The 13,042-nt window shown below is 50.0% G+C and overlaps 4 protein-coding genes across 4 annotated transcripts; 1 reads left to right on the top strand and 3 right to left on the bottom strand.

The window, feature by feature from the left end:
• Positions 1-11: 11 nt before the first annotated feature.
• Positions 12-2,469, bottom strand: PEX2_108360 (uncharacterized protein; the record flags this gene model as incomplete). Its single annotated transcript, XM_016748104.1, has 8 exons — positions 12-987; positions 1,036-1,157; positions 1,207-1,480; positions 1,533-1,672; positions 1,723-1,957; positions 2,010-2,083; positions 2,141-2,353; positions 2,410-2,469. 8 exons carry the CDS (start codon positions 2,467-2,469, stop codon positions 12-14), a joined length of 2,094 nt encoding a protein of 697 aa, XP_016594946.1.
• A 176-nt stretch (positions 2,470-2,645) lies between these two features.
• On the top strand, positions 2,646-5,225 carry PEX2_108350 (pentatricopeptide repeat protein; the record flags this gene model as incomplete). The annotated part of the gene is made up of 1 exon (XM_016748103.1): positions 2,646-5,225. One exon carries the CDS (start codon positions 2,646-2,648, stop codon positions 5,223-5,225), a length of 2,580 nt encoding a protein of 859 aa, XP_016594945.1.
• Positions 5,226-5,689: 464 nt separating this feature from the next.
• Positions 5,690-6,693, bottom strand: PEX2_108340 (Sec63 complex subunit SEC66; the record flags this gene model as incomplete). The annotated part of the gene is made up of 3 exons (XM_016748102.1): positions 5,690-6,070; positions 6,167-6,477; positions 6,588-6,693. 3 exons carry the CDS (start codon positions 6,691-6,693, stop codon positions 5,690-5,692), a joined length of 798 nt encoding a protein of 265 aa, XP_016594944.1.
• A 560-nt stretch (positions 6,694-7,253) lies between these two features.
• Positions 7,254-12,242, bottom strand: PEX2_108330 (chromatin segregase YTA7; the record flags this gene model as incomplete). The annotated part of the gene is made up of 2 exons (XM_016748101.1): positions 7,254-10,150; positions 10,205-12,242. 2 exons carry the CDS (start codon positions 12,240-12,242, stop codon positions 7,254-7,256), a joined length of 4,935 nt encoding a protein of 1,644 aa, XP_016594943.1.
• Positions 12,243-13,042: the final 800 nt, after the last annotated feature.

Below are 13,042 nucleotides of genomic sequence, written 5' to 3'. Positions count from 1 at the left end.
TCAATATAAACCTAAAGCCCCATCCACGCTGATTTGGCCAAGTGGTCAGTCTTCTTCCGACTGTTCTTGATCACACCGAACGCCTTCAATTCCGAGAGAGCGCCATAGAACAAAGACATTACGACTCGGTCATCGCAGCCATCGCCGTCTTCAGTTTCAAATACACCATAGAAAGCCTGCCACAGATCATGAACATTCACAAGAGCGCCCGAATCAAGATACAACTGATAAAGAATCGCGGTGGCAGGTTGCTTGGCTGAGACTTTGGTCATAGTGACATCCGACGAGGAAAGCAGGTAATCAAAGGGAGTAGCCAGGGCGCGCTCGATTGCAAAGCGCGGCCGAGGGGCAAATGTTTCCTTCAATGGGTTTCGCAGATCAAACAAGAAAGCTTCATGTAGAAACAGATCCTGTGGGTTGATAAGGGTTTCTGTGAGATGCACTTGCAAAAGAGCAACCAGTCGGTCGACGATGTTGGTATATTCCACGGCTTGTTCCGAGAGATCGGCCTGCCCTTTGCTGAGTCGGATACGCTGCTGGACGACAGTGGTTTTTGTGACGGTGCTGTTGATATTGTATCCACTGCGCAGTGGACCGGAGTCCGAGCACGTTTCCAATAAAATCCTAAGATCTTCTTGGATCGCATCGGCTTCTGGACTAATTAAAACTCCCTGGAGACGCACAAGGAGTTCATCCAGTTTGTCAGAATCTAGAGTCTTCGCCGTGGCAACCATTTCTTCCACAATAGTGGACTCAGACAGTTCGCCAGAGAGTGCGCGAATGGAAAGGTCCGACACATTGGTTTTCTTTGCGCTCTGTGTGTATTGAAGGCAGGTATGTACGACGCGGACTGCCTGGAACATGTTTCGCATTCTTTGCTGGTTTGCATCCAGGTACTTGGGCGCCTCTTGGATAAGATATTCGTCATCTTCTAGCATATCTCGGACTTGCTTGATGGAGCCTTCTTCGGCGAGATCCTCGCAGAACCTTGAACCACATTAGTTGAGATGTGACTTGAGAATCGGAGACACCTACATTCGGAATGATGGCAGGTTTCTGACAGCCTCACAAAGCTTGCTTTGGGCGAGAACCGTGGAATCTGGGTTGGCTAACAGTACTGCCAGAGGATTTGCGAAGAAATGAGACATATATGCATACTGTATGAATTAGAAGTCTGTTTTTAATGCCATTGGAGATAATTCTCACCTTGACCATGCGACTGAATGCCTCCGGACTTTGGAAATAGTCACTTGTGTTCTCAAACAGAGTGTTGGTAACATTACGACCCAGCCAAAGGTTGGTGTCTAGATTGGTCTGGAGAGTTTCATAGATGCGGTCGACGCAGTTGCCGGCTTCTTGAACCTCGAAATGCTTTCCTTGAAGAAGAGCGACACATGAGCGAGGTAGTCTACCTTCGAACAGCTCTACCGAAGTAGATATACCCAGTAATACTGTGAATGGTATACGGTCAAGCCACGATCTAGTAGAAGGTCAGTTAGGAGATCGACCAAAGTCTGGAATGTCAATCGCACTTGAATAGAGACAAAAGATCGGTCAAAAGGCCAGGGTCAAAAGCCTCACTATCTCGAAGGGCTAGAACCAATTTCTTGGTACCCTTTCTCTGCACGTAGTCGTGAAGAAGGTCTAAATCATAACCGAGAAGTCGAGGACCCTGGTGAATAATTAGTATAATAGTCCGATGTTTTTGATGCGATTACATACAGCACGATCTGTAAGGAACTTTTGATATCCATCGTTGCCATCTGTATTTGTAACGGCAGCTCGGATAATGTTCTTCAGCGTTGTCTTTAGATTGGGAGCATCGCCTGATTCCAATACCACGACACTGCCTTCTTCGGTTGATATCAATTGGCCATTAAGCCGTGATAGCAATCTGCTGAGCGAAGACACATTTGAACCAACTGTCACCAAAGCTGTAGGAATACATCCATCACATCTATAGCCCTAGTTAGAGCACGTTCGTGAATCGCATCGGGATAGGGACGTACGTCTGAGGTGAGGTGTCTCTGACAAAGGACAACACATCCGTCAAAACTCCAGCATCGACATCCTCGAGGATACTCTTGAATCCTGGTGAGCAATTTATCTTTATGACCACCCATTAATTTGCCTGACTGACCTGGATCTTGTGTTCTTGCTTCGACCAGAGCTCCTGATATGCATCATATCGCAATTGAATGGACTCGGGGTTCTCGTCTCCGTTCAAAAGGGGCACAAAGCGCTGTCGATCAATCTGCTCGTCCTTTCCGGCGGTTGACGAGACTTTGCGGCGCTTCGAAGGTCGCTCACCTGCTGATTTTCCATGTTTGGGCGGTTGGTAGATGTACGCACCCTGTGATGATTTGTTAGCGCGCAACTCCAAGGACCACACCGAATCTCAAGACAAACCAGGTTTTGGGACTTGTCATTTGACAAGCCCAAGGCATCGTTCAATCCATCAGCATCCATGCTGCTGCTCGAAAGGGCTTGGTTGTCGCAATGGGGATGGCTTCAAGGGCGGAAGCGCGACAACGCGCTAAACCTAATCAGGCGATAATTGGTTCTCTCCCGAACTTGAACTTCTTCACTTCTTCACTTCTCCCACTTTTCTGGTCGCATTCGATGACCGATTGACTTCAGACTTCATGCTGCGCCAGGCTATTCAAGGAGCCCGATGGTGTCAGCATGTGGCCCGCAGCCCATCGACACGCGCTCCACGCCGGGTCTTCTCCGCCGTAGCTCCGCGGCGTCTTAATTTTGGCGGACCGAACGACAAAGTCACATTCTACGAACAAGAATCCTCCGAGAGCAAAACACGACGCAGAATCGATCCAGAAGCCGAAGATATTGAGGAGCGAGATGAGGTCAAAAAGGAGCTCGCGAAGCTCGAGGATGAATTGAAGGTTTTGGAGGAGGGACCTTTCGCTCCCAACAGCCCTTTCATGAAAAGTTTGCCAGAAGAGGACCGCAAGATTGCCCTAGAAGCTCTGAGAAAATTTGATGAGGAAAATCCTAAGCCCGCAGATGAGCCTGGGTTGCATCAAGTCTTCGACAAAGAGCTTGATGATATGCTACGAGAGGAGTTTGAAGGCCTCGCGATGGAAGAAGAGAACTGGGAGGATGGCGTCAAGAGTCGGCGAAGACTAGCTGCTAGACGATCTGCCGCAGCAAAGCGTGCAGGGGCAGAGTCTCATCCTTATGCTATAAAGTTTAACAATTCCCTACGACAACTCCAAGGAAAGATGTCAGACGAGCGGGCTCGACAAGACTTATGGAAGTGGTACCGACGATGCAAGCAGACTATCCCAGGCTTTTTAACAATAATGCCTGAGAGGGCACTCGAAACCATATGGGATGCACAAGCAATAGGAGAGTCCGACCAGGCTACACGTTTAACACATTTGCAAATTCTAGTCCAGGACGCTAAATCCATCGGCCAGGAACTGGCCACGCCTCAAATCCTGGTTTACATCACAACTCTGCATGAAAGTGGCTCTACCAACCTTGCACTGGAACAATGGGAGGCATATCAAGCAGAGCTGTCGCAGAAGAAGGAGGATTTGGAAGAATACTGGAAGCTTGGAGTACGATTATTTGCTGCAGACAACAACCCACAACGAGCTCAAGATATTGCTTTGGCTTTCCTGGCAAACGACCGAACTCGTCAGCCGCGTGTACTCATTCCTGTCATCACAGCATGGGGAAGGCTGCCCGGAAAGGAAGCTGAAGTAAAGGCTTGGGCACTTTATCTACAGCTGAAGACATTCTTGGGCTCAGATATGACAATGGAAGACTATGATCAAATCAGCATTGCCCTTCTCACGGCTGGTCGATTGGATACTGCAGTTGCAATCTTCAAGGATATGATGGTGACCGGCAAAGACCCGGCTAATGACTCGACTTCTTTGTACAAAGCCGCGCTGGGTCTGGCGGGTAATCTTCATGCATCGAGCATCAATGAAAACGAAGTGAACAAGGTATCTTTGTCGGCACTCAAGGTGTTACCCCGCCAGTTCCAGAATCGGTTCTTCTATGCAAGTTGGATGAAGAAGCTCATTGGTATGGGCGAGGTCGACTCTGCTGCTCTGGTCATTGAACTTATGTACGAACGGTGTGTCAAACCTGATAGCAAGCACTTGAATGGAATCATTGCGGGCTGGCTCCGCGACGGGAACACAAGTGCACGCGACAAGGCAGAGCGACTTGGCTGGGCCATGATCCAGAAGCGTATCGATGTTGTATGGAGACGATACCAGCCAGCCGAGACTACCCCTCAGCTTCGAGTCAGATCTGGGGAGACAGAGTCTGTACGTATGCCCCAGTTCATGCAGAGAGAGGTCCCGCCTGCGAGCATCGAGACCTTCTCTATCCTTCTTCTTCATTACACACGCCGAGGCGATGACGACATGGTCAAATACTTGGTCAAGTGTCTTGGGGATGCACATATCAAGCCAAACTCTTACTTCATGAACCACCTTCTCTATGCAGAGCTCCGAAAGCAAGACGTGAAAAAACTATGGACCAAGTTCCAGACAATGTCTACCGCCATCCGGCCTGACGTGGAAACATATGCCTGCCTCTGGGACTGTGCCAAGCTCCAATACGACCGCGGGCGTACTGCCTTCGATGCGGGCTTTCCATCAGCGCGTCAACTCTATGCCAACATGATATCCTGGTACTCACAGCTATCTCCTCGTGCCCAAAAAAACACCCAAGCGCAGATTCCTAGAGCTCTATTTGATCAGATTGTACGATGTTTCTGTCTATCGAAGGACCTCTCCGGCACATTGGTCGTCCTACACTCGATGCATTCAGCCTTCGGCTTCGCACCTGATGAAACCACCGCCCGCATGATAGTACTTCAAATTGCGCGACTGGCTGGTGTACCGGCCGACACTCCCAAACGGCGCCTCCGCCGCTTGTCTTCGACACCACGAAGCAAAGAGAATATCGGCCAAGTCAGCCGTTTACTAGAGCTGTTGGGTGACCGCAAAGCTGAAAACCTGCGATTGCAAGGGTTGAGTCTTGAACAGCTGGATCCACGGGAGATGGAACAGTATCAACTAGAGATCATGGCTAGTCTCTTACGGATCGTGATGAGCCGAGCAGATGCTTTGGATCCAGTTCAAGTCGAAAATAAACTCGAGGTAGCGGCGAAGGAGATGTTGGCCGAACATATCGACTTGGGGGTACCCTTGGGGGCAGACGATAGCAAGCTTCTGTGATTGACCATGTCACCCATGTCAGTCACCAAGCTATTCCATTGCATTTGGGAAATCATGGCGTTTGGCGGTTTCACGCTTTGTTTTCGACCCAAATTACTAGGGTTGTGTATATTATCTTTTTTGTATTTAAGACATATAATGTACTTACATTCGCTGTAGGTCTACCATCTACCAATATCTCCTCGGGACTAAATTTGGTTGACCCTTCTTACCTCTCCTCTCTCTATCTCCCTCTCTCGCGTCAACCCAGACGATAGGTCGTGATTGAATTGAATGTGGCCTTGAATTGGCTAGTTCGTGGTATATTGATAGGTTTTCTGAGTATTCAACCTCACCCCATAACTATAACTGGTATAAAAGTGTAATTCATGCAAAACCCGTAGCCCAAAAACACCTAGCAATGAAAGTGTATTTTGAACCCCAGATAAAAGTACAAATAACAGAAAGAAAAAAACAACTCATATCTATTTCTTGCCCTTGCCCTTCTTATTCTTGGCACTTGGCGGAGAAGCAGGTGTATTCGAGGAGGTTTCCGCCTCCACAAGAACAGCATCGTCATCACTGCCCTGGACAGAAGTACCGGCGGCAGGGGTCGTGGGTGCAGCCTCAAAGGACTTGGTTATGGTGTCGGTAGTCTTGGCCTCGTTGGTAGGAGCAGCCGAGCCCTCATTCAACTCCTTCATGAATCCCTCCTGGATACTCGTCTTCTTCTTGTTCCACCACTGGCGCTCCTCTTCCAATTTCTTTTGTTGATCATCCATGCGCCTGCGGTAGATATCATTATTCATCATTTCATTGGCGGACTGGAAGATAGTCTGGCCCCAGCCGGGGACATAGGCGTTTGCCTGTTTGATTTTGATTAGCAAAGCACAAAGCATGTACAATCATTTGTTCGCCGAGAACAATGGTTTCTTGGCGACGGAGAGCAGAGCTTATCATACCTCTGAAACCACATCCTTGACCTCGTCTTCCATCTCCTTCTCCGCGCGCTGGAATCGCTGCCAGAGATCATCACCGACACTACCACGTTGAACGAGTGTTGTGAGAGCTTGCTTCTGGCTGCGCAGCGTCATAATGCGACGAATGTCTTCAGCTGCACGACGGAGAAGAGAAGCCTTGAAGATCGAGTCTGGGATGGCGGGTGTCTTCTTCTCTTTTGTAGAGTTTGCTGAGGGTTCAAGGTGGAGGAGAGAGAAGTAGATATCGCGCTGAAGGTGGGCAGGGAACCATGGCTCTAGAGACGCTGCCTTGTCTATAACGATTCACAAATCATATATTAGCCTCCAAGGACAATTGGACACGCCGGCGCGCGAAATCGTTGGATGTTGAGAGGTCGAGGGTTTCTAGGGATATTTCACATACGGGACTTGCGCTTGCGGTAGAGGGAAGAGAATGTAGCAAGCGATCCCAAGAGAATGCCTAGGTAGGCAATTGGGACGGCGAGACTGAGCCAGTCCACGTCGAACATTGCGGCGATGTGGTTTTTGGGGCAGGGATATAAGGAGGGATTGGAGAGGTCTGGGAAAGAAGATGAGATATAAATGGTCAGACTGTCATTTATGAGTGTGAGGTTGAAATCAAGAAAAGAAGGGTCCTGAAGTGTGAAATGTGGTGGTCAAGCTCGAAAGGCCAGGGTGTTTAGTGGGTCACGTCACATGTTCATTCCCCAAGTATAAAAACAAAAAGTGTAGATCTCATAGGAGTCAAAAGAGTCAAGATTTACAATTACGAAGAGAAGCAACATTGGAGACTATTATTCTCATAGTCTACGTACATTGCTCATGTCGAAGGATCCGCTAGAACTAATTTTTGCATAAACAATTAAGAAAATTGGGTAATTGACACATTTGCTCCCCCTATCCATCTCGCCGCAAACGCAAGGGAAGAGAAAAAAAAAGAGGAAAAAAAGCAGAAAAACCATCGCCAGATCAAAGGGGAATATGAACCGAGTCAACATATTGACAAAGTAAGAAAAGGGACAAAAAAAGAAAGAAAAAGTGAGGGTATTCCATACCCATCAGTCAGCTCTCACTGGAAACTCAGGTTGGCCAAGATATCCTTGGTCTGTTGGCTGATGGGTGCGATCTCCTGCATCTCCTGCATGTCTTCCAAGACTGCATTATATGTTTTGCCGAGACCATCGGCGACCCGAGTACGGTTCCATTCTCCACGCATTTGCCACACGTAGTCCATCAAATTGGTGTTGATTTGCTCCAGCTGCTCCACGGAGAATCCGCTGGTTGACAGAGTAAGCTGTGTGTGTAAACGCTCAGCAACCTCAAGATCGAGGACAAATGGCTCATGGGCTTCTTCGCTTAGAATCGATTGCAAGTTAGCCGAAGCATTGGTTGCTGGTATGTTGGGTGCATCGAACAGCGGGGGTTGCGGCTTCGACTGCGACTGGCTTCCATTCAAACCACTGTTTTCCTGGGTGTCTGCATTGCTAAGCAAAGAGTCCCGGGGATTGGGAGAAGGCTGGCTGCTGTCGTTTTGCTGGGTGTCGGGCAAGTGGTCTTCCTGCGACACGCGATCGGGGTATTGAGTAAGGTCAGGGTATTCGGTTCTTGAGACATGAGGGCTTTGAGTGTGATAGTTTTGATTCGACAGATGCTCAGAGGACTTCTTATCAGAAGTTGTCTGAGTAGTGGATGCTTCATTGGTGTAATCAGCTGGCTGGGATCCCGGCGCCATTGGAGTCATGGGGCCTCGCTGAGAGAAGCTGGAAAGACCAGATTCTCGACGAATCTGTTGAGAAGGCGCAGTGTGGGAATAAGGAGGCTTCGGCTGTGCAGATGGCCCAAATGAGCTTCCCTGGGTGTCCTTGCTACCCGATTGATCGTCAGAATTGGACATGAAAACGTCGCCGTCTCCATCTCCATGGGTACCATTGCTCGCGCCGACAGCATGGGAACCAAACTCATTGAGGTCTGAACCACCGCCGTGGTGATCTCCATTGGCGAAACTCTTGAAATGGGACATGGGGGTCACGGGGCGCGAAGCGGCTTTTCTATCATCCCCATTGTCGGGGAACTCCTCGCCGAGTTGAATTGGACCAGTTAATAGGTCCGATTCAGCGTTGCCGTGCGACACATTGGTCGGCTCAAGAATGGGAGAAGCTGCGTTCTCCGCCTGGGCACGCTTCTCACGCTCCGCGGCCTCCTTTTCGCGAGCCATCTCACGCAGATAGACCTGCTCACATTCTGCCATAAGAGCTGGTTCGGCTACCAAAACACCGGCGATATCAACTTCGACATTAGTCAAAAGTTCACTTGACCGTAAGATGCGTTCCGGGTCACCAGTCTGACGAGCATCCTTGACCATTCGCTTGACATCTGCAACAAAGTCGATGGCGCGTTTGTAGTATCCGTTTGCAAGGCGTTTTTCAATTGTCACAATCTCAAGGTTGTAGTAGAACTTCCCAGTGGCAGTTTCACGGAGACCCAACACACCATGTTTGTCGTATGCTTTCTCATAGGGCCGGAAGGTGTTTTGCTGATCCCGGGGAAGATCACTGGTAACGATGTTGGGATTTTCTTCCTCCCACAAGTATCGGATTTGGGATTCATCGATCACACCCGATCTGAAACGCTTGTACCTCTTGACCTGATCCATGATAGGTTGAATTCTGGTTTTCAAAAGATTCAAGGATATGTAATCTTTCTTCCTCTGAGCCTTGATTTCCTCCTTTGTGAGTTCTACCTCGGGCTTGGGAGGCGGAGGTGGTGCGATCTCCAGCTGTTCCAGCTGACGAAGTTTGCGATTTTCGGGGTTCGGGAATCCTTTCGGAGGAGTCTTGACGAATTCAATGATTTTGCTGAAGAATTCACGACGCGCATCTTGATTTGGAGCAGATAGATCATATAGGTTCTTCTTGGAAAACCCGAACATGTTCTTCAGTAGACCATCATCCACTTCCTCTTCTTGTGATTCAAGAATACCAAGCAAAAGAACTGGATCAGAAGGTGGCACCGACCGCAAAAGACTCGTGAAGGTAGAAATCACAGTAGGCCCGACAGTCTGGAACCACAGTTGAATGTTGGGGATGTAAATGACACTGGGCTTGTGTCGCTTGACCTCCGTAAATAGCTGGATGACAGCTGCCTCCGGGGAGCGGGTTGAGTCACTCAGCAAAGTGGGGAGATCAAAGGCCTGCACGTGCAGGCCCTCAAACACATGCAGTAGCGCGGCCGCGAGGTATTGCTGGCCCATGCCGTGGGGGCCCCGAAGGAGCAGTCGGGGTCGGAAGACACGCGAACGATCAAATTCTTGCAAAAGGAGTTCTCGGGTGAAGCCTGCACCGTCATCAGGCTCCTCATATTGAGCCTCCTCGAGAGCAGTAAGTTTCTTTCGCTGTGGAAGAATCTCGGACAGCAAAGATTTGATCTCGGATAATGGATGACGAAGCAGGGGTTCGATGTTCGGAGGGAGGGCAGTTGCACCAGATGAGGTAGACCGCTCTGAAGAGGGCACCATCTTCTTGATTGCCAGCATGAAATCTTTGGGGGCGACATCGATTGTCTTCGGATCAATCACGAGCTTTTGGTCTGATTTGTAGATTTGGGGGTATCTTCTTTGTACAGCATTGATTGCAGCCTCGGTACAAAGCGCTCGCAAGTCAGCACCGCCATAACCCTTGGTCATATCGGCCAGTTCATCTTTGATGTTGCTTGGAAGAGGAGGATCCCATTCCTTGGTGTGGATGTCGAGAATAGCACGACGTGCCTCGATATTAGGCAGCGAAAAATAAAATTCACGGTCAAAACGACCGGGGCGGCGAAGAGCAGGATCAACAGAGTCAGGTCGATTGGTAGCACCGATGACAACCACTTGACCACGACCATCCATGCCGTCCATCAATGCAAGTAGGGTTGAAACAATCGAGGCATGGATTTGTTCTTGTTTGCTCGATCTCACAGGAGCCAAACCTGGTATAGAATATTAGCGATTGTCAACCATGCGTTCAGAGGGGCTTGTCTTACCGTCAATCTCATCAAAGAAGATGATACTGGGCTGGTTCTTGCGAGCTTCTTCGAAAAGAAGCCGAAGTTGTCGCTCGGCCTCACCGACCCATTTACTCAATGCATCCGCACCCTTTCTCATGTAGAATGTGACCTTGCGTCCTTCTGAGCTGACGCTGTTGGCTAAAGCACGAGCCATGAGCGTCTTTCCGGTACCGGGAGGACCGTGGAATAAAACACCGCGAGGGGGAGTGATTTTGAAACGCTGGAAGATTTCCGGGTACAGTAGCGGCAAAGAAACCATTTCCTTAAGCTGGTCAATGTGCCCTTGCAAACCACCAACATGGTCAAAGTTGACATTCATGTCAACCCCCAGGGGATCCGCGTCAGCCAAAGCCTGCTTGTTATTGAACTTGCCAAGGTTTGCAGGCGTACCGGCCGAGTTCTGACCAGGATCCGCCGACTGGTTGTGGGTGGCTGCAACCGCAACACCAGGAGCACGATTTGGCTGTTGGGCACCTTCATCGTCACTGCTATCGCTGTCCGCTCCTCCGACTGCAGTAGGGCCACCAGGAACACCGAGAATTGCTGAATTACCACCACCACCGAATGGGCCCAACGTGGAGAACAAAGTGCGCTGCCAGCCTCCACCTCCACGGCCACGCCGGGATGGAGAACCTGTCACTTCGTTGTCGGTGTCTTCATTAGGTTGAAGCATTTCAGGTCGAATGATGCGATAATCAACATCCTTTCGATTGCGGCGCGGTTTCTCATACACAACCGTTTGCTTCACACGGCGACGGGCACGACCAGTAAGATCTTCTAATTCTTCAGCGAGTTCTTCCGCCTCTTCTGAGGGTGCGCGGGTTCGAGAAGGCCGTTGGCGTAGGCCAGGGCGCCGACTGGCAGAGCTGTCCTCGGCTTCCTCGCGAGCTTGAATTTCTTTGCGAGGTGAAGCACGCGATTCAGGCTCCGAGTCTTCCTCCTCATCATTCGATGGCTCCTCCTCTGGCTCGAAATCACTTTCTTCGTTTTTGCTTTTCCGCTGCGAGCTTCGAGACGGCTGCTTACGGCTGGATCGACGTAGCTGCGATTCTTCATTCGTCTCTGCATCTTGCGTGGCATTCTCCTCGTGAGGTTGCTCGTGGGAGAGCCTGCCTCGTCGCCGAGTTGTTGAAAGTTCATCAGTGTGTTCGGAGTGGTTATTCTTCGCATCACCATTTTCTGATTCAGGGACGACATCTTCATCCGGCATTTCTTCGTCAATTGGGTCGTGGTATCCATCATTTACTGGCAGTGTATCACCTTCAGCGCCGCCTTGAGGCACATCACTTTCCAGTACCTCCATTTGCGAGCCCTGAATAGTCGTTTCATTGATTACATCTTCAGCATCCTCATATCCTTCAGCGTCTTCATCCTCTTCATCGATGATCGTGCGCTTGGCTATGCGGTCGACTCTGGCATTGCGGCGAGATGGGGAGGGAATCTCGGCTTCCGGAGTATGTGTACCTCGCTCAACGGTATGTATGTGACGACCAGAGTTGGTAAGAGCGTAGATATCCTCTGAAGCGTCACGGGTACGGCGGGTTACACGTTTAGAAAAAGCCAAATAGTTGGGCGGAAGCTTCAACTTGATGACGGTGCTCTTGCGTGGAGAAGCTCGAGTCTCCTTCTCACCATCATCGTTGAGCAGCTCTTCCTCCGAATCTGGTTCCTCGTAGTGCGGGCGACGGCTCTGGGTGGTTCGTCGACGTGCCGTTCCTCTGACATTGCGTTCAACTTCTTCTTCTTCTTCTTCTTCTTCTTCCTCCTCCTCCGATTCTTCTTCCACCTCATCAAATTCAAAATCCTCGGATATGTCTTCCTCGTCCGAGGTGAGACCGTCGTCGTCTGAGCCGCGCCGTCTCTTCTTGGGGGCCCGTCGCGACTTTTTCTTGGGGCTGGCCTTCGATTTCCTGCCGGTTGAACGCGAGTAGTGAGCGTGGTCGCTGTAGTCCTCGTCGTCAGAGTCGGACTTGTTGGCGACCTCGTCCAGAGTACGCTTTGCGCCACGAGCCATGGCGCAGTTTTTGGTGATTAGGGGATCACTTTGAAACCACAAAGTCAGCACAAACCGCTCCAATTTGGGAAGTACAATGAAGACACAGCCTAATGGGCTTTTTTTCCCAGATAACAAGGAAGATACAAAGATGTAAAAGGCAGATTGCCAACGTTGCGCGATGCGGGCAGGAGGGACACCACTTACGAATGGTTCAGTTGTCGCCAGCAACAGCCGGACCACTCGATCGAAAGGAAAGAATCTGCCTGTCACAACAGCAACCTTGACACTTTCTTCCCGACAATTGCTGATCAATAATGTTAGCGGAGACGGCACGGTGGTGGAGCGCAATTGGGGCAGAGGTGGAAGGGTCTCACGGACTCGGGAACGCGTGGGAAAACAAGTGTTGGAAAGCTATCAGCCACCAAGACAAATGCGCAGTACACAGGAAGAATTGTTGAAAGTAAGAGAAAGTAAAAGACGATGGGAATTCGAGGAACAAAGACTTCAGGGAAGAAGGGCGGAAAGGACTCGCGCTCATTGGGGCTGACAGCCTGAATGCATCAGCCACTTATTGTGGCGCCTCAATTAGTCAACAAAGCGCACGTGCCACCCTCCCTCAATGGGGGGAATTGCTTCAATAGCCATTGTCACCCTTCAGCCCATGAATCAAGCCCCCATGAATCGAGCTATTGTAGTCCTCCATTCTCCTCCTGAATTAGCTAAATGGATTCTTTCGGCCATTTTGATGCCCTAATACGGCACATTCAGGATCGCCGGAGGTGTGAGGGAATGACATGATACAATGATGACAGGAGGTG

The sequence above is a fragment of the Penicillium expansum genome, assembly GCF_000769745.1.
Source record: "Penicillium expansum strain MD-8 chromosome Unknown contig370, whole genome shotgun sequence".
Taxonomy (NCBI): domain Eukaryota; kingdom Fungi; phylum Ascomycota; class Eurotiomycetes; order Eurotiales; family Aspergillaceae; genus Penicillium; species Penicillium expansum.
Note: the sequence above shows the minus strand (reverse complement) of the source record. Positions and strands in the feature narration are given on the sequence as shown.